The sequence below is a fragment of the Hoplias malabaricus genome, chromosome 1, assembly GCF_029633855.1.
Source record: "Hoplias malabaricus isolate fHopMal1 chromosome 1, fHopMal1.hap1, whole genome shotgun sequence".
Classification (NCBI taxonomy): Eukaryota; Metazoa; Chordata; class Actinopteri; order Characiformes; family Erythrinidae; genus Hoplias; species Hoplias malabaricus.
The window spans coordinates 9,789,974-9,817,108 of NC_089800.1; the positions used below are offsets into that span (position 1 = coordinate 9,789,974).

Genomic DNA, 27,135 nt, shown 5'->3' on the forward strand with positions numbered 1-27,135 from the left:
TGGGGGATGGGAGGGGAGGGCAGGGGGAGACAAGACAGAAACTTGAGTTTAGTAGTAATAATTTAATGTTTTGGCTTTGTTTTATGTTAGGAAAGTTAAGCAGCTTCCGTTTTTGCTGTGAGAGCAGCGGTTATGTGCAGTGGTTAAGCCTTAGAACTTCTTCATGACAAAAAACAGTTGTGTGGACAGCAGATTGAACATGCATTGTACTGTATTGTAATGAAATATTTTACATGAAGCAAGTATCCTGACAATAAAGTTGGAAATGTTTAAAATGAGATGCTGTAGCTTGTGTCTGTGTGGAGAAATTTTTTTTTTAAATGTGCTGCCAGTTAAAGAAAGCATCTTCAATAATGAATGACCCTCTTCATTTTTTCATTTTTGTGCTTGTGTTAGTGTTACTATGTCCATGGATTCAGCTCTTTTAAACCTTGTTTGACAGGTGGAGGGTCATCTTAAATGTTTTAAGCTACAATGTTTTCCTTCTTAAACATTTTGAAAACTAGCCAACAGAAAAGTAAGACCTCATCTCACCTAAAACACAATTTACCCAATGATTTACCATTATTTTATCAATTATTTACCAATATCAACCTTCTATTGGGACATTTTGGGTAATGGGATTTTAAGGGTGCACACTAAAACTTTTCTTTGGCTAAACTGGAAGGTCATTTGGGATTTACCTCCTTTTAGCCTAAGACTGAATGTGTCCAGAAACAGGCTATGAAAAAGTTTGAATGATCAAATATTCATTACTTTTCATTGTAAAACCTAATGGAGTTATATGAGTTCTGTATTGAGTTAGAAATAATTAATTATTTTATACTCTCTTTGGGACATCTTGGGATGTGCAAGAAAAGGGCTGCTAAATCTATTCCATTTGTTCATGAACAATGTGGATGGTGGTAGTTAGGTAGGGAATTTACTTACTCCTTTATGTTCAGTTATTCCTTGTTTTGGGAAAGATAATTAATTTTATCTTCTTGATTTAGGGCCTGGACAATCTGGCAATGCACAGTGTAGTGGTTTAGAAGCCCTTAATAAGCTTTGATGTTCTGAAATCACAATATGATTTTGTATATGGGGTGTGCAGGACTTATAGAGGAGATATTGGACTTAATGTTTGCACACAGTTTCAGCTACATTTTAAACCGGTTTATATAACAATGAACCGACTTAAGTGGTTTTATCTAGTTATTTAAAATGCCCATGTTTCCATGGGGCGGAAGGGTTCCATAAATACAGTGAAACCGATGAGCTAATACCCGCCTTCCAACAGCGCCCTCTCTTTCACGTCAATCGTTTCGATCTTGCATCTGATTGGAGGAGCCCAAAAGACGTCACGCGATAAATCCGGCTTTCTCGTTTTTGATTGGCGGAGGTCGACGTTAAGCCCTACCCCCGAATGGATTGTTTGGAGTGGTAGGGATTGAAGCGGGACACACAGGATGGCAGCGCGGACCCGAGAGGTTTGTCTGTGGACATGTGGTCGAAGTGAATTTTGAGAGTGAAAACCAGCTTGGTAAGCTATAAAATACATTTATTAATTTATTAATCTAAAATATACATTTAGAAGCTTGGTATGACTGTGAGGTAATTGCACTTCCATGGCTGTTTAAATGCCTGGGATGGCACAGCGTGTGGCATTTGTGTATATTTCTGGATATCTGAGTAATGAGTGCGAAGAGTGAAAACAGAATGTTTAAAATGTCCCCAGTCTTTACTTCATAGCTGAAAATGCTGTAAGGAAAAGTTCCCTACATGTCGAAGCTTCTTAGTAATTTTGGTTCAGAACTAAAGCAGAAATCTGGGTCATACACAGAGAGCATGGTCGACTTTAACATTGATGTGAGCTGACAGCAAAGTGATATCGAATTTGGCCTGTTTTTCATCCTGTGTATAATTACAATACGTTATATACCATGCATGCTTTTTCCACACCTCGTTTTCCTGTCCTTTAAGGGGAATTTCACCATATTTTGTTGAATTGAAGCAAAGAGGCAATTCAGATTTTTCCCCAATGCTTAAAGAATCCACCAATTTAGCCATTTTCTGTCCAAAATTGTCAGTGGTTCAGCAAATCTTTCACCAATTTCTTATGTAATGTTGATGGTATGGGCCTGCCAAGAAAAGGTTTTCTTTAGGGACTGGATATAACTGACGTGTGTGTGTGTGTGTGTGTGTCTTAAAATTGTTAGGTAAAACCTCCTGAAAAAAGTTAAAATAAAAATTGCAGCTTTTTAACTTAATGTAAAGTGCCATGAGTTTCATTTGAGTTTTTGCAACTCACTCTACAGAGAACCTTTCATAACTTTATGGTTATTCCCATATTAACTGTATTTTCACTTTTAAAGACCTGACTCAGGTGTTTGCAGTATATTTATAAGCATTTCCTCTTATAACATAAGGAAGCATTTAGAGACATAAAACACTTTGGTCATCTGGATCCTATCACCACCACAGTAAACACCCCTAGAATCTTTCTAGACCTAACTTTATTTTACACAAAAACTCTGGATTCATGTTCATGTTGTAGGTTCACTGGTTGTTTTGGGCTGTAACTTAAGAGTCATTATTTGTGTTGTAGACATCATGACTCCTGATTCCCTTTACCACTGTGGGGAAAATTGTGGTTTGTAAGTTTCTTAATAATGGCACTTTTCAAATACCTCTACATTCCTTCATAAAGACAGAAGTTATACAGAAATTTGGGAAAGCTGGTAAAATTCCTTTTTTAAAGGACTCATGAAAACTTAGATCGTTCTTAAAGCATAAACATTAGTAGTTGAATTTTATGCACAAATATGTTACCTTTGATTTCTTTAGGGAAGAAATGAGGTTGGAGAGACAGTGTGGAAAGGCTGCATCATGCTCAGAGTTATCTGTGTTGCAATATTGATGGGATTTTATGAGTACTTGACTTATGAATAGGTAATAGCAGCTTTCATACATTCCTCTCTCTCTTATTCCCACTCTCTTTCTCTTTTTTCTCTTTGCTCCTTAATGGAGCTGCTGTGGGAGATGATGCAGAATGAGCATGGCCTACTGCCACACACACAAACACACAGGATAGATGTGATTAAGTTACTGTTGGTGTTAACACCCTAAAGGTTGCAGTTTCCCAGACTTGCCATTTTGCATTCATATCATGTTTGTGCGCTTGTGATGGTGAACCATTTTGGCAGGTTGTGTGAGTCCAAAGCAGTGAAAGAGATGGACTCAAGGCTCAGAGAGGAAGAGGAGGAGGAGGCAGGAGCTCCTTTCTTTTATTTTGAAGAGAACATACAGAGCAAGGGAGTGAGGAAGGGAGGGGTTGAGGAGGTTGGGGGAGGGAATGCTCCTCTGTTGCCGTGTGAACGGGCCACTATTGTCCCGGCAACCTTTCAGAGTGGTTTCCCTGAGGTCCCTGACGCTCACCCATCCCCCACAAACCCCTCTGTCCCGCACACACAACACAAGCCAACTCGCCATCACCGTCCCATCCTGCCCAAACACATACTGCTCTAAAACACACTCCACTTCTCTTCAGTGGCCTACTTTGGGACACACTCGCACACACACATGACACAGGCCACCTCACCGCTACTCTCTTGTCCTGCCAAAACGCATAAGACATAAAAGTTATGGTCCAATTCTCTTCCACAACACACATGATAAAAACCCAAGCAGTCCTGTTCTATGTAAAACATGTCACATAGTGATCAAATACACCCAGGTTAACGCTTCAGCAACCTCATGAAACACATATAGCATTTTTTTACCACAAAAAAAAGAACTTATTCTTGAGTATTACAGCACTGTGAAGCGTTACAATGATTTTGAAGCTGTCATTTTAAGGTAAAAATGCTACCTAGTGTTCTTTAAAGTTTGTTTTCTAAAAGCAACTTAAATAAAGCTAGAAAAGTACCACCTGAAAAAAAAGTTACTTAAGTAATGAATTACTTCTAGAGCTGCACTATAACTTCTTTCTCCATCCAGGGACTGTCAGCACAGTCCAGTTACATTAGGCGGCTGTTGCCCATCATACTTTAGTTACTTTTAGTTGTTAATCTGATTAAACAGATCAATAATAATATTGTCCATTGAGATATTCACTTTGATTTATTGTGATGGTACACTCAAACACACACACACACGCACCTCTGAGTGAAATGCGATGTTGGTCATCATATTGTCTCTCTCAATCAAACTCTTAAGCACATAGAGGCCAATATATCACTGGTGCTTTACTCTTTCTTTAATTCTCTCTCAATCTCTTCTTCTTAGTCCCCCCCTCTCTCTTCTGTTCCTTCCTTTCACTCTCTTTTCTTTTTCCCTTTTCCTTCTCTCTTTTTCTGTCTCCTCTCCCCTCTCTCTGTGTCACGCTCACACAACCTTAATCAAAGTCTTAAGAACAGAAGCTGACATCTCATTCTCTCTCTCTATCTCTGTCTATCTCTCTCTCTATCTCTCTCCCGCTCTCTCACTTGCACACGCTCCAGTGCTCTGGTAATTTCAGTGAGCTGTAAAATAAGAGCGGCTGTGACCACGCTACTGTACACACTGTAGTCACTGTGGAGAAACAAGGCTCTTAATGAACTCTTTCCAGCGCTCGCACAGATTCATACTTCATTACACACTAACAACACAAATGTATGTGTGAGACCTGATTAACCTTTTCTGGCTCTGCCCACAAATGCTTTCTTTCATAATTACTGTTGCAAAGTTGGACGGGCCTAATAGAAGATTGGCTCACATTAAAATGAATGGGAAACGTGTCATTTAATTTTTGACAAGTGTTCTGTTCTTGTTTTTTGAACCAAGAGTTTAATTTTGAAACATAAAGCACAGCTTTCTTCTCTGAAGTTTAAAATTGCTATTGTGGAAATACAAGGTTTAAAAACCTTGAAAACGAAGGTTTGTGAAAACCGCTGTTATAAAACCATGCAAACTCATCATTTCTTTTTACAGTAAATGGTCCTTCTCCATGGAAACAATTCTTTGTGATTTTGAAGGGCCTTTTAAAGTGGCTTTCTGATGTTAGTGTTGCTGCTCAATGGACCACTGTTTGCTCAGAATGTGGTGTTAAGGTCTGAGGCTCTGAGTAGATTTAAGGCCGATAGACTGTGGCCCTTGTTCAGCATTCACTGCTGTGCTGGACTCACCTTACCATATTACACTGACAGATGTACACAAACAGAGAAGGTTGCCGGCTGGCCGCTCACATTGGCATTGGGCCAAGATTCAAGGTTGGGGCATATTGTGGTGGTTTTTTTTGTCATTGGTTATTGTCTTTCTTATATTCTGCAGCCTGTCAGGTTTTTTTTTACCTTGTTAAACTGATGTTAAACTTATGATGGGTTTTCCTCTCTAAAACATTTTTTGATTATGTCCCTGCAGTGTGTGATAAACTGAATACTGACCAATAATATGTTTATTTTCTCAACCATTCCAAAGCCTCATAAATGTGAAGTTGATGGGGGTGGGGCGTGGGTGTGTGAGATGTAGATGAGCTTGTCACCATTGTCCAATTGACCACATGCCTGTTGTTAACCAATGGATGTCTTTGATATTAGAATGGCTTTAAAGTCTTCAGTGGGACGTATATATTTACGTGTGTAGAATATATTACAATCGACAAACTTGATCAGTCCAAAAGTTGTCCCCAGTTGTGTATTCTTTTTGAGAGATCAGGTTTGTTTGTAAATAAGACTGCAGTATGTTCGGATGTGTATTAGCTAAATGTGTTTTGCTGTGAATGTAGGTGGGTTTGTATGGGTGTGTGGGTGGGGGTGCACTGGGGTGTTTGGGGTGTGATTTCAATGTATTGTTCTGGCCCTTGGGGAGGACAGGAAGTGGGAGATGTGACACGGAGAGGAAGAGGATGCTGGGAGCTGGGTGTGGAAGAGCATAACAGGAAGCAGGAAGAGGGGCAGATAAGATGGTCACTGAGATGCCTTGCCTTCATCCCCCTCTCGGCTTCTCTCCCTCATCATCCTGTCTCAACCTCCCACAGCCGATCACGTGCCACATGGCCTCTCAGCTGGCCATTCCCTCCACAGGGGTCAATATTTCACAACCCACAACATTCCTCATCTCATCCAGTTACACCCTGACCACTAGCACCGCAGCTACAGACTCACTGGTTAAAAATACATCACCTACAGAACATTAGAATTAAAATTTGAATTAGAATTAGAACAACAGGTTTGGTTTAATGTTGGTTTAATTGTTTGATCTTGGTGTGTTATACTCTCTGTGTCTGATACATTTATTTTTACCTCATAAAATATTAACGTCTAATTAATAGATTTTTTAATTAAGCCAAATGTTTATGTTCAATTTTTTTTTTTAATTTGTGATTTCATAAATCATTGAATCGGTTCCTATAGAACTGTAATCAGAGAGAAGCTGAAAGAGTGTGATTTGCAATGTTATTTCATGTGTGTTTTGCTAATATATGCACATCGTGTGAATTCCCTAGAACTGGACAGCCATAAGGATGACTGGGATTAGTTTGGCTGTATCTTCTTTTCGTAATGCCCCGTAATCCCAGCGATGTGAGTGTGTTCCTGTCTCCTTGCCAAAGCTGTGCAGGACTGGTGTGTTTACAAATTGCTGAACATGTCCCTGTCACCAGATGTGTGTGTTTGGGTGATGGATTTGTGGGGGCAGTTGTTTTGAAGTGTGACAGAGCTCTCAGGGTTAAAAGGCCACTCTCCTGTGATTGATGTGTGATTGTGAAAGGAGTGGGGAACAGCTGTGAGGTTTGTTAAGCTGTAGCTCGTAAAACCCAATAAACTGGATACTGATGTGTGGAAATGAAAAATCTTGGCTAGACTACAGTTGAAATTGAGGACACATTAAGCACAACACTGAAAAATGGGGTGTGCATGTAAATGTTTAAATATGAAAAACAGTTTATTTATCAAAAATTAAAGTATATTTCAATGTTTATGTATAGATGTTGATATTAAAACCTTCTGAATTTCACTCAGGGGCGGCATGGTGGTGCAGCAGGTAGTGTCGCAGTCACACAGCTCTAGGGACCTTGAGGTTGAAGTTTGAGTCCCGCTCCAGGTCACTGTCTGTGAGGAGTTGGTGGGTTCTCCCTGTGTCCGTGTGGGTTTCCTCTGGGTGCTCCAGTTTCCTCCCACAGTCCAAAAACACACGTTGGTGGGTGGATTGGTGACAAAAAGTGTGAGTGAGTGTGTGTGTTTCCCTGTGAAGGACTGGTGCCCCCTCCAGTGTGTATTCCTATGGAGAGAGATTACTCTCAAAATACTTTACAAATGCGTAAGTGTTAATACACAAATTAAACACAAGTCACAAATATGTTTCACTATTAACAAATGAACACATCCCAATCTGTGTTTCACAGTCTGCAGTTTATACAAATATCACAATTTTATCTTAAAATAAATACATTTGTTTAAATTTACATTGCAAATATTTGTAAAGTCAAAGTTTCGAATTTAAAATTTATTTGTAAAGTGTAGAATCTGCGTTTGTGAATCAAGTCACACATGTGTTTTCTGTGACTTGCATTAGTTTATTTCCTCTCGCGGGTTTTTGGATTGCGAGACTTTCTTTTCGCGTTTCACCCGCTCCAAATACAAATGCAGCCTGATCCACAAATGTGTCCAGCAGCCGAACAAGCCGGATACCCCACGGCTACGAAACATAATATGCGCTTCTCATTGGTCATCACTTGTATTTAGCCAATCAGCAACCAGAGTTAGCTGTCTATCAGTTACTGCGTCAGCCAATGGAGTCGTAGTCCCGCCTACAGGGGGTTGTTTAGCTGCGGCCCTGAGAGCAACAGGTCAGTCCTGAGACACTGGGTAAAACAACAGTGCCACCTAGTTGTAGGTTGTTCGCCTGCTGGTCACATTTGTGGATCAGGCTGCATTTGTATTTGGAGCGGGTGAAACGCGAAAGGAAAGTCTCAAAATCCAAAAACCTGCGAGAGGAAATGAACAAATGCACGTCACGGAAAACACATGAGTGACTTGATTCACTAACGCAGATTCTACAGTTTACAAAAAAATTTAAATTCGAGACTTCGCCTTTACAAATATTTGCAATGTAAATTTAAACAAATGTATTTATTTTCGCATAAAATTGTGATATATCTATGAAAACCAAAAACATGTATTTATGAATGTGACTATATTTGTACAAACTGCAGACTGTGAGACACGGAGTGTGATGTGTTCATTTGTGAACAGTTAAACATATTCGTGATTTGTGTTTTATTTGTGGATTAACATTTACGCATTTGTAAAGTATTTTGAGACTAATCTCTCTCCATATGTTCCCGCCTTGCACCCAATTATTCCAGGTAGACTCTGGACCTACTGCGACCCTGAACTGGATAAGCAACTATAGATAATGTATGAATGAATTAATTAATTTCACCCAGAACTACCTTTTTTCTTTGGGCTGGAAATTATTAAGTAGCTCAAATTCCAGTGTTGTCCCTGGTGTTGGATTCGAAAGCTCTGTGAGCCAGTGGCATTTTGAACAGCCTTGACTAGTGGTTGACACTTGGCATTGAGTGTGTGTGTGTGTGTCTGTCTGTTTTTTTTCTGTCCTAGTTAAAGTTATTTGACAGGTTCACCTTGTACCTAACTGATAAAAAGCAGTTCATCTCTCTCTGAGAAAATATGTCTCCTCTGTATTATCACATAAAGATTATCACACAAAGATTCCTCAAGCCTCTGTCCTGGGATCTCGCTAGTTCATTATCAATTATATTATTATTATTTCAAACTGGATTTCCATTGCTATACACATGACACCCACAAATCAAACATCCATCCAACATCAGAAAGACAAAAAGTCATTTAGAAACATGTGCTGGATGAAACAAAATGTTCTTTTGTTAAGCAGCGATGACTGAGCTTATCCCTATAGGCTCCAAATTCAACCCTCAATAAAGCTGGTTCTTTTACTCCTCTGTTCTAGGCTCTAGCTGTGTCTTCCTCCCTCAGTTCAAAATCTGAACTTTAGCCTTTTCCTTGAACCCACGCTCTCCTTTGTCTGCTCTATTTTAGCTTGCACAATATCTGACCATGCTTTTCTCAATCTGCTGCTGAATCTCTCACTCACACTTTTATCTTTGGCTGACTGGACTATTGCAACCCTGTCAGCATCAGCTCATCTTTCCTTCACAGACTTAAGGTGGTCCAGACTTCTTGTCTCTAAGCTTGTTTTCTCACTCACATCATCACACCACACCCATTCTGCAAAATCTTCACCAGTTTCCTGTAAAGTACATCATTTCAAAATTCTTCTGCTCACATACAAAGCTCTCTACTACCTCACACCTTTTAATCTGTCTGATCTCATTCTCTATAAAACTGCATGAACTCTCGGGTCTGCTTCAGCTTCTTCAATTTTAAAATGTATCTTTATTTTTTTTTTTCTTCTTAGCTTTCAACTTTACAGTCTAAGGTCTTAATTTATCTCCACTTCCATCGTGGCCTGTCCATATTCTCTTTAATGTTCTCAGCTGTATTATTGTACCTTTTTATTATTTGCCTTTTTGATGCCTTTTTTCTGTGTATTATCTGTCAAGCAAAAACAATATTTAGTACATTTTTATAACTAGACATAGTGCTGGGGGCAAATCAATATCACAATTAATTGTACATTTTACCATGATTCCCATTAATTAATTTTTTTTTTTTTTGTATTTTTGACTCATAGTTAAGTGACGAGGCTTGTACTAATAAATATGATTCAGTGTTAAAGCTGGGATATTTTTTCTTATGTTGCTGGGAGCTTGTTCCTCTCATGTTTTCTGAGCACTGTTTATATTTGGTGTGGGATTGTGCTTTGGTCGTTGAAACTGTAACATAGTGTTTACATTTGACTTTGTGTTCAGTGTCGTCTAAATTAAAGTCACAACACAACACGTCCAACTCACAGACACTGTGTTTTTCTTTGGTACGAGCTGCTTGAGTCGCTGCTCGAGTCGCTCGATCTGTCTCTGCGTTTAGGTTGCTTCCATGTGGCAGATAGGGGGCAGAATCACGTGACTACAGCTTCGTAGCTTGGTTTAAAGGGACAGTACATGAACACACAGTGGGGACATAACAGAATAAAAATAATGGGTATAAATGACATAGACAAGATTATGTCGATTAGAAGTTCTGAATGTCGATTTCGATTAATTTCCAATTAATAGCCTTAACTAGATATAACATTTTATCTTTAAAAACTAATGCATGTTACATTTTAGTAACATTATACAGTGTGTGTGCAGATTTGCTACTGTCATTCTTTTTTGCTCACCTCTGTCCAATCCAAATGTATCCGATAATATCATTCATTCATTGTCTGTAACTGCTTATCCAGTTCAGGGTCTACCTGGAATCACTGAGCGCATGAAGGGAACACACCCTGGAGGGGGCGCCAGTCCTTCACAAGGCGACACACTCACACACACATTCACTCACACTCACACCTATAGACACTTTTGAGTCTCCAATCCACCACCTGCCAACATATGTTTTTCTTTTTTTTTTTTTTATTCTGGACTCTAGAAGGAAACCGGAGCACCCGGAGGAAACCCACAGGGCAGGGGGAGAACACACCAAACTCACAGACCTGCTGCGGCACTGTAACGCCCACTCTGATAATATCAGCCCAGTGAAAATACAGATATTTGTGGTTTTAAAGTTTGAAATCATCAACTGCTTTTTGTACTGTATGAACGTTTACCGGTGGAAAAATAGCCACATATTTTACTTTAATTAATATAGTACATATAATGTTAAGAATGTTTTGTAGTTTTTCTCTTAAAGGTTGTGATCTGTCAGTGACATCCTGTGTCTTTTATATGACCTGTGTGGTTTTTTTTTTGGTTTTTTTTACCTCCAGGTGTGTGCGTGTGTGAGGGAGAACCATGCCTCTGGTGAAGAGGAACATCGAGCCCCGGCATCTGTGCCGGGGGGCACTGCCGGAGGGCATTGGAAGTGAGTTAGAGTGTGTGATGAACAACACACTCTCAGCCATCGTCCGCCAGCTCAGCAGCCTCAGTGAGTACACACACACACACATATGGGTGTATATATATGTCATATATAGGTTATTCCTGTGATTAACCCGTACTAATCACCAGTACTAATATTGTGGATTTTTTTCATTATTCAAATTAGACTACTAACCAATCACAGATGTTTTGGGTGCTTGAATGAAAAAAATTGAACTCATCAGCTGCTCTTTACACTGTGTGACCACAGATGAATCAGAAATGAAGGCGCTATTTAAAGATATGTGCTTTGATGTATTGTATTGTCGTTTCTTGACACTGATGAAAGGAATTTAGAGGAGGCCCCCCATTCTGTTAATACAGACAGTGAATATGTATTTGATGTAATACATTCCTTAATGTGCAACGTAATTAGAAATATATGTATCACAAACAAAATAATTCAACTCTCATATTCTAAAAATTAATGGTTAAGGCCTTCCTATAGTGTGTTTGTTTATTTAACTTATCATGTTATACCTTACAACTAAACCATCTGCTTTGCATCATCTCTATATTTAAGTGATTTTTTTAGTGTGTGCTGTAGATGCCTGTAGAGGGCGTGGAGAGGAGAGGAGAGGGACTTTCAGCAGCAGCTGTGTGGGTTAAATATAAATGACTGAGCACAAAGGCTGGGGTTGGAGGGGGCACACAGAGCTCTGTGTGTGTGTGTGTGTGTGTGTGTGTGTGTGTGTGTGTGTGTGTGTGTGTGTGTGTGTGTGTGTGTGTGTGTGTGTGTGTGTGTGTGTGTGTGTTAGAGTATTGTAGTATTTGTAGTATTGGCATTTAAGCCACAGTGTGCTTTGTGTGTATGTCTATATCTTTGTGTGTGTGTGTGTCTGTGTGAGGTCTCACAGGTCATGGCCTGTAGAGAGTCAGGCCATTCTTCCTTCCTGTAAATGTTTTCCCAAGACTGTTCTGCTGCACATTGTTTTATTCTGCTTCCATTGTTGGTTCTGTCATTAATTTCTCTAAATACACGCATGTTCTTTTAATACACACTAGCAGTGTAAATATACATCTGGAACAGGGGCTGGGCAGTGTCTGACATGTCTGTGGACATTATGGCAAGGACCACAATATCATGACGTGTTTCCTCAATTTATAAAATGTATTTTGGTTTATCTTTTCATTTAGTTTATAGATTGAGTATTTAGTTTTTAGTTTGCTTTGATAAGTTGAAACACCAAAAACAATTAGTGGTTCGATGTTTTACAAAACACTATTAGTAAAATCAGGATGAAGCAGTTTCCGAAGATGAATGTGCGAATGCTATCATGTTCATATCATGTTATACACACTGCACTGTACTTAAACAGGACAACAATGCTGTCTTTGTCAAGAACCATGCTGTTGGTCAATGTTGTTAAAGTACTGATAATGACAGCTCAAGAAATACATGTATGTATATGAGATTTAAATGTATGTAACATGAATCTTCCCCTTGTGTTTCTGTGCTGTAGGTAAGCATGCAGAGGATATATTCGGTGAACTTTTTAACGAGGCAAACTTGTTTTATCTGCGTGCGAGTTCCTTGCAGGATCGAATTGACCGCCTGGCCGTCAAGGTCACTCAGCTGGACTCAACAGTGGAGGAGGGTGAGCCTTCTGGGAAGCTAAAGCTGCGGCTCATCACTCAATATATTACACGTCCAGCTCAATATTACGGCTACAGTTACACAGTGTTAGGCCAGTGGTGCTGGACACCAGAGGGAAAAATGCATAGACTAAATTTATTCCCTTCTCTCTCTTCTCTTCTTACTTTTAAGAATTAGCAGCATATTTATTCGACTACTACACCATGCAGTCCTGTGCAAAAGTTTGCACACCCCATGTTTTGTATGTTTTCTAATGTTAATATGTCCTTAGAAGAACGTAGCAGCCATGCAAATAAATTACAGCACCTTTTTGGTCATTCGTGGACATTTCCTACTGTTTTTTTTACTGTATATTTTTGCCCTTTCTAGTTCTCTATTTTTCTTTCAACGAATATTTGTGTTTACTTATGTATATATTCTAAACTCCCTGTTTCTTATTCTGCCTTTGCTCTTGCTCGTTCTATCTTTCTATTAAAGTTTATCTGTCTCTCACTACTTCTCTGTGTTTGTGTGTGTGCAGTCTCTCTTCAGGACATTAACATGAGGAAGGCCTTTAAGAGCTCTACAATTCAGGACCAGCAGGTGGTGTCCAAGAGCAGTGTTCCTAACCCTGTGAAAGAAATGTACAACATAAGCGACAAACCCCCTCCCCTCAACATCCTCTCACCTTACAGGTGTGTCTTACATCTTCCTAACATCCACTCAGTGGTGGTCATATGGTGGTCTCATTCTGTTGATGCATTAAGACTGATGAATATATGGATAAAATTAAACATTGTCTGTGCGGTTGTTATTGTACATTTTACATTATGTGTTCAGTCCAGTTTGTTTTTTTCTAGTTTTCTATACGCTATTAAAATTGTTACACCCTTAGTCCTAGAAAACATTTTCCTTTAGAATATTTGTTCCCAGTGAGGAGACACGTCTCTTGTCCTTCAAAGCCTTCGTCCCCTCCCTGCGTGCAGTTAATTCAGCTAATTCTTAAGTAATCATACTCTTAGATACTTACACACTTGAATGCCACTCTAAAGGAGCCACTTTCAGATTCTTACACTTACATCTGGATCCTGAGAAATGCTTTCATCCTGCTCCTGAGAAATAGCAAAGCCTGAGAGAGTATGGACGATGGAACTCAACATCAGAAAGAATATAGTGCAGCAATGAATATGTAAGCATGGCAAATGTAGTGCATATGCAGGTTGACTCTCAATGCTCTGAATATTCATAAATATTTGATGCATATTTAATGGAGACTGTGGTGGTGACATTGCAGAGGACAAACGTGTTTGTGAATACATGTAAATAAAGAATCTCTCTCAGGACATTTAGAGGAAAATAAACATGTCATGTTTATTACAATGTGTATGTGTGGCTATAAATTCAGTCATTTAGAGACAGATTAAGGTCTGATAGGTTAAACTAAGTTAAACTCTGAACAATCATGTACAAAAACAATGAAATGTGGAGAAGTACAGATGCAAATGAGATCAGGTGCACTACATAATGACTGGCTACTGATATTTTTCTCTCAACTACAGGGATGACAATAAAGAAGGGCTGAAGTTTTACACAGATCCCTCCTACTTCTTCGACTTGTGGAAGGAGAAGATGCTGCAGGACACTGAGGACAAAAGGAAAGAAAAACGAAGGCAGAAGGTTTGGCACATGTCTTTCTGTCACTTCTATCCTCTCATTTCACTTTACTGGTGAATGTTCCTTTCAAATACTGATGTATTATATAAGCCACACACCATTATTTAATAATGCATTTCTAACATTCAACATAACTTACTTTAAAACCCTTTACAGATATTTGAGCTTTGAAATACACTTTAAAAGAATGTGTTTTTAACTTTCAGTTATGCAATAACATTACTAAAACACGTGTTGATAGGTCGATTGGCGACTCAAAAGTGTCCATAGGTTTGAGTGTGTGTGAATGTGTGATTGCACTATAAAGGATTTGTGCCCCCTCCAGAGTGTGTTCCCACCTTGCGCCCAGGTTCTGGACTCTTCGCAACACTGAACTGGATAAGCGGTTATAGACAATGAATGAATGAATGAATGAATGAATAACATCATTTTCCAACAGTTTAAAAAAAAAGAATGAGAGGACAACAGTGGGGAGTTATAGGAATAGCACATAAGTGATTGACTTCAGTCTGAAATTTTGGGTGGTTTCACATGTGAACATATGTGTTGTGTTAATGGCATTTAAAAACAGTGGTATTATTAATGACGTGTTAAAAACACTGTTAATAAAGCATTAACGTTGTTGGCACGAATATTAACACCTCTTATTTGAACTGGCTCAGGAGCAGAGGCGCTGTGTGGATGGCACTCTGCAGAGAGAGGTAAAGAAAGTGCGGAAAGCCCGAAACCGCAGGCAGGAGTGGAACATGATGGCATTTGATAAAGAGCTGAGGCCTGACCACCGACACACCCACTCCCTGCACAGAGGAGTGTCATCTGAAAGCTCTATGTCACCAGAGAACAGGTCAGAGAAAAAACAATAATATAGCACATTATGTATTATCTAATGTGTTATATTATTTTGCATAATCATACCATTATATCAGCTTATGGTGTTAAATTGTCAGCAGGTGGTGAATTGCAGCACTACTCCCATCCAAGCTCTGGCTTCAGAAATGTTAAATACTTGTCTGTATATTTTACAGTGCAGGTTGCATAATAATGGAACTTTAATATTCTCACTGCCTTTTGTATCATTTGTAGGGCCCATGGTCAAGACCACCTGGACCATGGATATCTGACCATGCCCAACCATGCTGGCCACGCCCACACATATTCGGGCCCTCCCCCCAGTATGGCGGCGCTCTCGGCTCATGCTCAGATGGGCATGGAGCAGGATTACAGGGCGGGGTCTATGACCTATCGCTCCGGCACATTGGGTCGCCCACATCAGGCCCCGCCTCCTCCTCCACCCACAGAGACAATGAATGGCTCCATGCCTCTCCCACCTGTGGACTACAGGTTACTCCTTACTGTTTTAAGCTTGTACTGCATGGCTACTATAAACATCTGATTTAAACATTAGAAATATGTGGCTATATATAGAAAATATTTTGTTATGCACAAAATCAATATAAGCCGCTTATTTTATGCAGATTTTTAAAAAATATAAGGTTGTACCTGTTTTAATCGTCGTTAAAATATGCAAAATTGTAATTCCAAACTAATCCCAGGGGTCAGCACCCAGAAATCTATGGACAGTAATGTCTGTGCTGCCACCCTGTGGTGAAAATAGCAGTAGTGACTACAGTGAAATACCTATCACAATGGTCTTTTCAAAAATATGCTTATTTGTTGACAATAAAAAAACATTCTGTTTCAAATGATCTTGTTAAAAAACTTTGCAATTTAATTGGCACTGATATGTTTCATCTGTTTCCACAGTATGAATTACATGAACTCTGCACCACCACCTCCACCAGCAGCTCCTCTCATCCCATCAGCCCAGACAGCCTTTGCCATGCCTCCCATGGGCCAAATGCCACCTCCAGGTCATACAGGACAAATGGGTGCAGGCACAAACTACATCTCACCTGCTGCTCCTTCCTCTGGACCTGTGGCTGCTCCTCCTCCACCAGGACCCCCACCTCCTCCTCCCAGCACCACCCAGTCCATCACTCCCAAACGGCCATCCGTGCCCAATGAGGCCCAGCCCACTAACGATGCTCGCAGCGACCTGCTGGCTGCTATACGTATGGGTAAGATACGTGTCCATAAAGCCAAGCTATATTAAAGATGTTCTTTAAGGAAACAGTCCATAAAATTTTGGTTGAGTAAGAAAATATAAGTACTGTTAAAAATAAGGCACGTTTGTTTATTCTTGTGCAGGCATTCAGCTGAAGAAGGTACAGGAGCAGCAGGAGCAGCAAGCAAAGCGAGAGCCCGTAGGCAATGATGTGGCCACCATTCTGTCCCGCCGCATCGCTGTGGAGTACAGCGACTCTGAAGATGACTCTGAGATAGAGGACAATGACTGGTCTGACTAGAACACATGGGCAAAAACATAGTTCTCATACAGACACGCACACAGCCTCTCTTCCATTTGCATTAACAATACAGTATCTACAGCACCTAGATATAACAAGTGCTTACACGTGTGAATACATCCCACATTATGATGCCTGCCCATAAGTTTAATTAGAGCTTAGATTAATAGCAACTTTTCCTTGATGTAAAGTTTTTTTGTTCTTTTCTAATGATTTTTAACAAAATTGTTGTGAATAGTAATATGGATGTAGTGATTAGTGAATAAGAGTATGGTCATGATGATATGGTCTGATGATCCACACTGGGACCAGTTCGGTGAGGCTGGGGACTGCATGAGAAATAGCTATGCATGGAGAAGTACAGGCTGGAGGTCATTTATTATATACAGCTCACACAAGCACACTGAGGTGACTGATTGCAGTCTCATTGGTAAAGCTCACTCTCCTCTTCTCAATCAGTAACTTTGGAAGCGGAGGTAACTGTGTGGAACGATTGGAAGAGGGTTGGCATGGTGATGAACGTGTGAACTCTGGTCTCATGACAATAAAAAAAAAAAATACAAACAGACTAAAATGAATCACGTTGCATCTGTTCCTGACTGACCGGACCCTCGTCATGGAAAGAAGAGAGAAGAGACTTGCAGGACTTGTGTCTCTATGGAAACAGTACAACTGGGATGCAGATCTCCATGGCAACAGTGGAGCGGAGGTAGTGAGCCGAGCCACACACGCGAGTGAATAAACAAGCAGATGCAGAGAGTTATTTTTAATGCACAGCACATTCTTTTAATACAAAAATTAACAAGATCTCTTAATTCATTATACTAACCAAAGCAATAAAAAGAGAACCACTAACACCTTGGAAAAATATACAACACGTTCACACAAACATCTTACAATGTCTCAGTTGATTAGTGCATGTTGATTATCGTTTTTTAAATAGTATTTTGCAGATAAGTAACTTTGTGCCATTTCTCATCAAAAATAAAGTGCATTTCACAGTTAAGACTACGCATACATCTAAACAAGATGCTGTAACTATTGCACCCGTCCCATTCCTCGGGTCATTCAGGAGGTCTAGGTCAATGCAATTTCAACAGTAGTCCATTCAGCAACTGTATATCACAAAAAAAATTTTGGCTTGTGATCACAAGTCATTATTCAGTCATTACACAATCCATTGTGACATCACAAGTGACTATGCAATTAATTGTGACATCACAGGTCAATCTGCGCAATCAGTTTGTGACATCGCAAGTCAATCTGCAGTTAGCAATTAGTGTATTACAGCGCACAGTCCTCTACAATTGGTTACAGTCCTGCTGAAATCAAAGATACAGTTTGCAAATGTCCACTTACCAAAACATCCTCTGCCTGTTAGGCAGTGAGAACTTGCTTGATGTGATGCCATAATGTGACATATACTCAAGTTTTATATTATTAACATCACAGGTAATATAGCTCTCATCAAACACTAAAGATTTAATATAGGACAGGATCTGACCATCCTCATCCTGACTCTTCAGAAACACTCGTCTCCTTGCCTTACTTCCTTCGTTCATGTATGGACTGCTGTACATTGATCTCCCCCACACAACTCAAGTCAGACACAGATCAGCACTCACGGAGAAAAGGAGGCAAGGACGAGAGGTTATATCGGGTGAGCTGGGTCACTGCCCAAGCTCAATTGTTAGCAAGGAGCACCATGACTATGATGTCACATATCCTCCCCTGTTGTTGCATGCCTTATTTACAGGATCAGCTCAATCGATAGGACACCTTAGCAAATTAACAAGTAATTATTAATCCTTTTAATAATACATTCAGAAGAGGCTGTACAGCGCATCAAAATGCAAGACGGCAATCTCACAAAATTCAGGTGAAAACGAGGCCAAGGAACAAAAAATAGAAACTTTCAATTAATATAACAAAATAAATTCTTCTTCATTAGCTCAAAGAGTTAGCTCCCTTTTTATTTGCTCTGTTTTCACACAGAGACCTGACCAATCAGCACTGATGCTGGTGACATCCTTTTGTTATTAAAATATGGCCACAACTTACTAAGACACTGAAAAGAGACTCTAAAGAATGGGTAAGGCATGGAAATGAGACCATTAAGAGAGTTAAGTCGTGGCGCTTTAGTGAGGTGTCAGTCCCAATGCCTTAGTAAGTTATGAACACTCCTTAGGATTCTGCTTTCACACATTGTAAAGCTGTGGCCCCTCATTATAATATAAGAAAGGATGTCACCACTGAGGCTCCATCACATCGTCACCATAATATCACTACCATTGTTTAGCTCATTTGCAGCTCATTAGAAGAGGTCACTCAGTTCAAAGGTCACATGGGTATGTCATACCTGAAGGCAGAGGGAAGACTGCTAGCCTTTTAACCCCATGCAGGTTTATGGGAAGCAAAGGAGACGCTTCCCACCTGACTACCGCTATGTCCCTTCAGGAGTGTGCCTGTGCACCTCACAGACTAATCACACACGTACATACGCACACACACACACACACACGCACACAAATGCATGCACGCCCACATAACCATGCAACTCACGCGCAACAATACCAGTACACACAACACAGGTTACATGAAAGTGTCAAAGGTTCACAACAGCGAATGCACACTGCTGAGTACATCACATTGAAGGTATTCATTGATACCGGAGCCTAAAACACCTAGGCTGAGCACGGACCCACTTTTCAATTCATTTTCATGGACACGAACATGAGGCAGTGGATTCGTAGTTGCAATTCCAAGGCTTCAGAGAGTCAACCTGTCCAGTTCACATTTTTCAAATGAAGTAGCCCTCAAAGCCCTTGTTCTAGTTTAAGCTGCTTTGATATTTTAGGACATTTCTGAAGATTCAAAAGAATATTGTAGGTGAAAATGGTCACAGCTAACTCTGATTTTCAAGGTGGTCGCTTTGCTGGGTGAGGCTGTTATTGCTGCTAGAGTATTGCTATAATTTGGTGAAACACTCAGGAAGAAGTTATTGCTCACTGATGGAGTCTACGGTGAATGCTTAAATGGATTGTGGGTACTTGGCATCGTAGAATAGGACTTAAAGAAATTGCCAAATCTAATTTTTTTCTGCTTTTCTCTGAAACAGAATGACTGCAAAATTGAAAAAGATGGCAAAAATAACACAACTTAAAGACGGTTGTGTTGCTGAATTATTTCTGTTAGATTTATCTTGTTTTACACTGTGTGCTCCATTCTTTAGTTTAACAGCGCATATTTAATTAAAACAAACCAGCAACAATAGCTCTGGAGTACATCCATGTTTCCACCAAACTAGCTCCATACACATCGTACATAAAAGCAGCTAACCACAAGGTTGCCATATTGTAAAAAGCAGAACATTATCTTCCTCAGCACCTGATGAGTTTCAAAGGAAGACTAATTTCAGAGTATATTTCTGTATTGATGTTGGTTTCGGCCATTTTTATAATTTGGTCATTTGCCTGTTAATATCTTTCTCCCCATGTTTGGAATCATATGCAAATTTCACCAATTAAACTGACACCAATTCTGTTCCTATAATTGAATGCACCCATTTGTATACTGTATGGTCACTGATTCATGATCGTTCGGCAGTAAAGTCACTGCGTAACATGAAAAACAAAAACACATTGTACATTCAGATCTGTCCTCATGTGACTGAATAACTTAACAAATTTGCACACCGTATGCCAGCTGTTTAGCTTTTTGCCCCATCATCTGTGTGCAGAGGTGGATTTAAATTACAGCGCACTTCACAATCAGACCCCAGGTCGTTTCAGCCCTACATTTATGCATGAGGATGCAGATGTAACTGATTAGGTTATAAATCTATTCTCAATAAAGGCATCAGAGGGTGTGGTGTTCGTAGAGTGGCTCTCCTTCTTGGTGAGGGTTATTGTTATTGTTAGCTCTTCATGGTTTTCTGTGCAGGGAGAGCATGCCGTAGGTAAAGGGTTTACAGCGGAAAAACACAAACGAGCCAGTGAGATGAAGCGAGCTGCCCTGCCTGGGTTATTTTTAGCTCTCCATGGTTGCTTGGTTTTCAGCACACGTTCAACATGCAGCAGAGAGACAAGAGGAGTGAGCCCATGCGCCAGTCCTCATTCTCTTTCTCTTTCTCTCTCTCTCTCTCTCTCTCTCTCTCTCTCTCTCTTTCTCTCTCTCACACACACTCTCACTGTCTCGCTTTCTATTTCTTCTTCTTACCTTATTCTCCTATCTCCCTCACTGCCACTGAGGCCAAGTCAAACAGACAAGACCCCATGCTGGACAAAAATTATCTACATATTATATACAGCTGTTTGCCACGAGACACAGACATTTGATTGCTGAGGTCTGCGATAAGGAAAGGTCGCGTGGCAGTGGTTCGAAGAGACATTTACAAGAAGGGGAAGACACTAGGACTCCATGCACCCTCAGGGCGTAGGCTTTAGACCAGTCCTATTTGAGCTGGATTAATTTCATCTGGGCATCTGTCCTGTTATATAGACCAGCATTGCACCACCTTAGCCACACCGGTCACGATGCTGTGTTCTTAGTAGCAGCAGTGTTTTTACCTGTCCACCATTGTGTATACAAACATGTAGTTTTAAAGAAGCTACCTCATCCCTCAACCATCCCTCTGTGTTTTAATCAATAATAGTCCTATTTTATTTCTCAGGATCGTGTGGCAATACCTGTTTATTGACCCAGCTGTGCATCATAATTGTTAATGTGCTTCAGCTGGCGCCATCCAGGCTACGATTTTCAAAATGGATACGGGTGTTATTTGATGAAGCTAAACACACACTTCATCTCACATGAATCAGCCAGTCAAATAACTTTTCACAACAAAAGCCCTCCTGGTAAAACAAATAGTGTGGACTTTCTGAGATTGATATAACCCTAATAAATAAAGTTCTGGTATGACCAGTTTAGACGGGACTTAAAGATGGTGGCAATCACATTACCTCACTCCTCCATGTAAAACTAATCCCATCTAAATAGTAGCTTGAGGTGCTTTTCCCTATGTGGCTGCAGCTCCAAGGCCATGACCACAAACTTCCCAAGACATAAGGTGCCACTGGGCTAGGGTTAGACATCACTAGGCGTCCTGGCTCGTTGAGCCATACTGGCTGGTACACAGCCACAGCAGATCATCCACAGTGCCTTCTGGATCTCCTGGTTACGGAAGGCGTAGATGACAGGGTTGATGACGGAGTTGTAGGTGGCAGGCACCAGCGTGGCATAGGTGTAAAGCGGCGGGTAGGTGTAGTCGGCTACAAGCGAATAGACAGTGAAGGGCATCCAGCACGCAGCAAAAGTGCCCAGGATGATGGCCAGGGTGGAGACACCCTTGCGTGTGGTGACGTAGTGCGGCGTGGCGGCCAGAAAGTGGTGCTGCAAGGCGATCTGATGGGCGTGGCGCATGACGATTTTACAGATTTGCACATAAAGCTGCAGCATGAGGCCGAAGAGCAGCAGGAAGGACACAGACAGAACGGCCACGTTGTTCTTGGTAAGCGGCCACACCACACTGCAGGTGGCCTCCTGACCCAGGCAGTTGACCCCTGTAATGGGCAGAAGGCCTAAACAGAGCGAGACCCCCCACAGCAGCACCAGCATGGCATAGGTGAAAGCAGCCGTGCGCTCAGAGTTGTATGTGAGCGCATAGTACAGAGACAGGTAGCGGTCAATAGTAATGGCCAGCAGGCTGAAGACCGAGGCTGAGAAGGAGGCCACCACAAGCCCCACGGTCAGCAGCTGGGCTGAGTCTGAGCGCAGAAGGTAGGCAAAGGCAAAGTGCAGCACCAGACCCACACCTGCCAACAGGTCTGCCAGAGCCAGGCTCCCAATCAGGAGGAACATGGGAGCCCTCAGAGCAGGGTTCTGCCAGATCACCAGCACCACCAGAGCATTCTCACAGGCGATCAGAGTCCCAGAGGTGCACAGCACTATATCCCAGGGGTTCACCAGCAGCTCACGAGGAGGCTGTGGGGGTAGGATTGCAGCTGGAGGAAATGTCCCGACCGTGATGTTGTCCATACTCCCACCACCGCTGCTGACCCACAGGGGGTCAGGGGTCAACCAGCCAGGGACAATCGATACCTCCTCACTCATTGTACCTCCTGACCTGAAATAACAACATGTACACACAGGGCATACAGCATGAATTTAATAATAATAAATACAATATATGGTTTCATGTAGTTGCATGGCATTTGAAGAGAAAATAAAAGTGATAAGAGAACTGAGGGTTGTAACTAATCTCCAATAATTTTCATGTGCAGGTTTGTCAATGCTGATATATACATTGACATTTGATATATAAAGAAAAACTAGTATGGGCTTTACAAAATGTAATTTACTTCTACTGAGTGCAGTGAAATAAATAAAATCCAGTTATAATTTATTGTAATCGCAATATTCTACAAAATAAACGCTACTATAGAATATCAAAATAACACTTACTGAGTGATTAATCAAATTAATTAACTAAAAATTCACATTCAAGTAATTTAAATAAGATATTTCAAAATTTGCTAAATTAATGTGCAAGATAAAGCAACTGTATTCACCAAAATGATTACATTATTCAGGATATGAATATAGCCTGAAATAAAAAAAACAAAAAAACACTGGGGTCATGTGAAGGCATATTTATATGAGCTGTAATCCATTTATCGATCCCTAATGACATTTCACACTTGCTTATTATGAAAGTGGTTAAAAATTAATACACACCTGAGTTCATAATGAAGAGTAGACAAAAGAATGAGGGTTATCTACAAGAGCAGGGATTCAACTATTCATCTGTATCAAATAAATGTATATATAGTGAGGGTTTTAATGCGATATTCACACCATATTTCAAATAAAAGTCAAATTAACATTGTATGTACTGAGCATATTGACACATCTAAACATGTTGCTTTAAACGTGGCTTGTGAGCTGTATTCATTATCTATGTTGTAAAAGGTTTAGAAATGCTCCTGTTTATGCTTATACAATCTCATAGTTGTAAAAAGAATAGAATTTAATGGAAAATGGGGCGACAATGAACATGCTTTAAAATTATCAATTTTATCATCAGCAATACACTGGTTAATATCATTATGATTGTTATTATCACCACTGTTATCAGTGTTGACATAATTATATTAATCCTAATAATCGTGTGTAATATGTTTACAGTGATAACAGGCCATTTTTCCTCCATTGTTTAACTAACAGTAGGGCCTTTATTACTATTACAATGCATTTTACCTTATGGTGCTGCCTGAGATATTTCACTGAAAGCCAACTCACCAATATCTAAATGTAAAACTAGGAGCCATCTTAACTCTCTTGAGACAGATGGACAATATAACATATATATATATATATATATAGTCCATGATCACATATATTCTTTGTATAAATGGAAAGACTGAAGGCCCTACAAAGCAGGTATAAAGCAAGCATCAATTTGAAAACCAAGTTAAAGCCTCATGTTAAGCCCTGCAGCACTACTACACTGCACCCATGCACAAACATCAGTGTAAGCACCTACAAAATCTGCCTCCATTATTTTAAAGCCTTTCATCTTTTAAAAACCACATATCCGTGAACATTTGTGCTGTTAGTTGAAAAACGCAGCCCCTAATATCCCAGCTCTTATAAACGGATCTATTGCTCTTTTCCTCCAAATCCTCAACTCTTCCAGTTGTCCAGCACCAGTGCACTATACCTTTGTTGGAGAGGTGACCGGTCAGATACGCTCTGTAGCTCGGTGTCTCTCCATCATGCAGTCGTTCCCGTTTCTCTCACACGAGTATCACCGCCGCTGCCGCCTGCAGGAGAGTGGAGGAGGATGGGGGGGATGGGGGTGGGAGGAGGAGGGGTAAAACTACCCTTATCTCCAGTATTGATGGGAAGTTTGAATCGTTTTACTGAACCGATTCTTTCGAACGTTCCTTTGAATGACCGAGTCGTTTTGGTGTCAGGGTTGGCTTCAGTGAAACGAACCGACTCAGTGCCTCCAACCGATTCTCGGTGAATGCAGATAAATGATACATGCACAGAAAGAGGGTTTAGGCTTCAAAAACAAAGACTGGATGAGTACATGAAACTGTCCACATATGAGAGTGTGAAATAGTCCACTGGTGTGGGTGACTGGGTCAACGTGTGAAACTGTCCACAGGTGTGAGTGATGGGGTCCACAGGTATGAGTGTGTGATGCCTTGCTCTAGGGGTGCTCTGCTCAAAGTGTATGGAGATAACACAATAGTTCTGTTAATTTGAAAAAAAAAAAATACTGAAAAAAAAACCCCTGAAATTTAACGTTTAAGTCCTGAGATTGAACTTTGAAAAATCCATCCATTATCTGTAACCGCTTATCCAATTTAGGGTCGCGGGGGGTCCAGAGCCTACCTGGAATCATTGGGCGCAAGGCGGGAATACACCCTGGAGGAGACGCCAGTCCTTCACAGGGCGACACAGACACATTCACTCACACCTACGGACACTTTCGAGTTGCCAATCCACCTGCAACGTGTGTTTTTGGACTGTGGGAGGAAACCGGAGCACCCGGAGGAAACCCACGCGGACACGGGGAGAACACACCAACTCCTCACAGACAGTCACCCGGAGCGGGAATCGAACCCACAACCTCCAGGCCCTTGGAGCTGTGTGACTGCGACACTACCTGCTGCGCCACCGTGCCGCCCCACTTTGAAAAATACTGTATTCAAAATTAAAATAGCATAGGACTAATTTATTTCAATTTATATAGAATTTGGTTTTGCTTCTGGAATTTGTTTTCAATATTTTATTTTCATTTTTCACTTTCATGTATATTTTGATATTTGAAGTCTTATACACACTGAATACAGAGGAAAAACACAGCTACGGAAAGAATTCAATTTAAGCACCATTTAAAATGGAACGAAACATCAGACTAAGAAGCTGGGGAATATGGAGTTATTTATTCAGACTATTTACCTTCTTGCTGCGGATGGAACAAATGCTACCACAAGCTAAGTCCTGTAGGGAAACTAAAGTGTGGCTGTATGGCAAACCATTTTAGCCTAAAATAACACCAGCGATACAAGTCAGTTCTCACTAGTAAAAATTGAATTTTCACTATTAAAAGAGATATTTGTACTAGTAAGTATTGAATTACAGAACTCTCAAATGTAATTAAAGATATCAAAAATTACATTCTTACTAGTGAAGATGAACATTACTATGCAAAGCCATTTTAGCTTTTAATAATTTTTCTTGATATCAAGAATTCAATTTACACATGTGAAAATTCAATTGTTACTAGTAAAAAAAATTTTTCTCTTACAAGTAAGAATCTTACAATTCTCTTACAAGTAAGAATTTAAATTGCTAGTAAGGTTTCAACTGTCACTAGTGCAGTAATTCTTGATATAAAAAATAAAAACTTCACTAGTAAAATTCAATTCTTGATACCAGAAAATAGATTTTCTCTAGTAATATTTAATTTTTTATATAAAAAATCAATTTTACTAGTGAAAATTCTATTTTTACATTTTTACATTTAGTTCAGAACTAGTAAAATTATACATTTCACGTGTAATATTATAGATGTTACCTGTGGGATTAAAAAAAAAAAAATGTTTAAATTGTTTTCACTAATACAATTTGTAGTTGGCCTTTTTACTAAATATGTAATTCTTACCAGTAAAAAAAATAATTCATGCTTCTATTAATTCAATTTTCACTAGTATAAATTCAATTCTTACTAGTATAAATTGAATTTTGCTAGTGGAAATTGAATATTCTTATTAGTAAAAGTTGTTTTTTGATACTAGTTTACTAGTGAAAAGATATTTTTGATTTTTGAAATTGTAATTTTTGATTTCAAGAATTTTTACATGTGAAAATTCAATTTTTGGTATAGAAATGTATGTATTCACTAATAAAAATGTAATTGTTGATATCAGAAATTAAATTTTCACTAGTGACAATGGAATCTTACTAGTAAGATTTTAATTATTACTAGTAAAAATAGCTTTTGAATTTTTCCACATGTGTAAATTGAATTCTTTATATCAAGAAAATACAATTCTTGATATCAAAAAATCTATTTTTACTAATGAAAATTAAATTTACATGCAGTAATTCAATGAGAACTAGTAGAATTTTACATTTTACACGTAACAATACAGGTTTTACTTATGGGATTTAAATTATTACTTTGTAAAAATTGTAGCTGTTATTTTTACTTGTAATTACTTGAATTCATGCTTTTATGAATTACATTTTTACTAGTAAAAATGTCATTCTTCCTAGTATGAATTTATATGTATAGTATTTATTTTTGATATCAAGAACTCATATATAAAATATTCAACACATTCTAGCAAGCGTCTTCATCCTATCTGGTGCTTTCCTTAGAATACATTTCAGTATAAGAGTCACTTATGGTGTGTCTACAATTATTTAGTGGGTACAGCATAATGTACTGGCTCTGTTATATATATAGTTTTGTTTCTGAG

The 27,135-nt window shown here is 39.6% G+C and overlaps 2 protein-coding genes across 3 annotated transcripts; one reads left to right on the forward strand and one right to left on the reverse strand.

Moving 5' to 3' along the window:
- Positions 1-1,442: 1,442 nt before the first annotated feature.
- wasf3b (WASP family member 3b) lies at positions 1,443-18,239 on the forward strand. 2 transcript variants are annotated; one of them, XM_066646241.1, is made up of 9 exons: positions 1,443-1,522; positions 10,870-11,027; positions 12,484-12,618; positions 13,138-13,291; positions 14,156-14,273; positions 14,933-15,114; positions 15,354-15,611; positions 16,035-16,348; positions 16,479-18,238. In XM_066646241.1, the coding sequence occupies exons 2-9, from the start codon at positions 10,895-10,897 to the stop codon at positions 16,634-16,636; spliced, it is 1,452 nt and encodes a 483-aa protein (XP_066502338.1). In that variant the 5' UTR covers positions 1,443-1,522; positions 10,870-10,894; the 3' UTR covers positions 16,637-18,238. The 2 variants fall into 2 exon arrangements, with proteins under 2 accessions (XP_066502338.1, XP_066502346.1); XM_066646249.1 differs by lacking the exon at positions 1,443-1,522 and adding an exon at positions 7,688-7,804 and having other exon boundaries at positions 16,479-18,239.
- Positions 18,240-19,001: 762 nt separating this feature from the next.
- gpr12 (G protein-coupled receptor 12) lies at positions 19,002-24,430 on the reverse strand. Its single transcript, XM_066646259.1, has 2 exons — positions 24,357-24,430; positions 19,002-22,760 (listed from the first exon to the last, which is right to left on the reverse strand). The coding sequence occupies exon 2, from the start codon at positions 22,745-22,747 to the stop codon at positions 21,722-21,724; it is 1,026 nt and encodes a 341-aa protein (XP_066502356.1). The 5' UTR covers positions 22,748-22,760; positions 24,357-24,430; the 3' UTR covers positions 19,002-21,721.
- Positions 24,431-27,135: the final 2,705 nt, after the last annotated feature.

Bases quoted from the DNA above. Each gene is read 5' to 3' on its own strand.
- wasf3b (XM_066646241.1), top strand. From the start codon at position 10,895: ATGCCTCTGGTGAAGAGGAACATCGAGCCCCGGCATCTGTGCCGGGGG. The intron at 12,619-13,137 runs GTGAGCCTTCTG...GTGTGTGTGCAG, and splicing joins GGACTCAACAGTGGAGGAGG to TCTCTCTTCAGGACATTAAC. The intron at 13,292-14,155 runs GTGTGTCTTACA...TCTCAACTACAG, and splicing joins AACATCCTCTCACCTTACAG to GGATGACAATAAAGAAGGGC.
- gpr12 (XM_066646259.1), bottom strand. From the start codon at position 22,747: ATGAGTGAGGAGGTATCGATTGTCCCTGGCTGGTTGACCCCTGACCCC.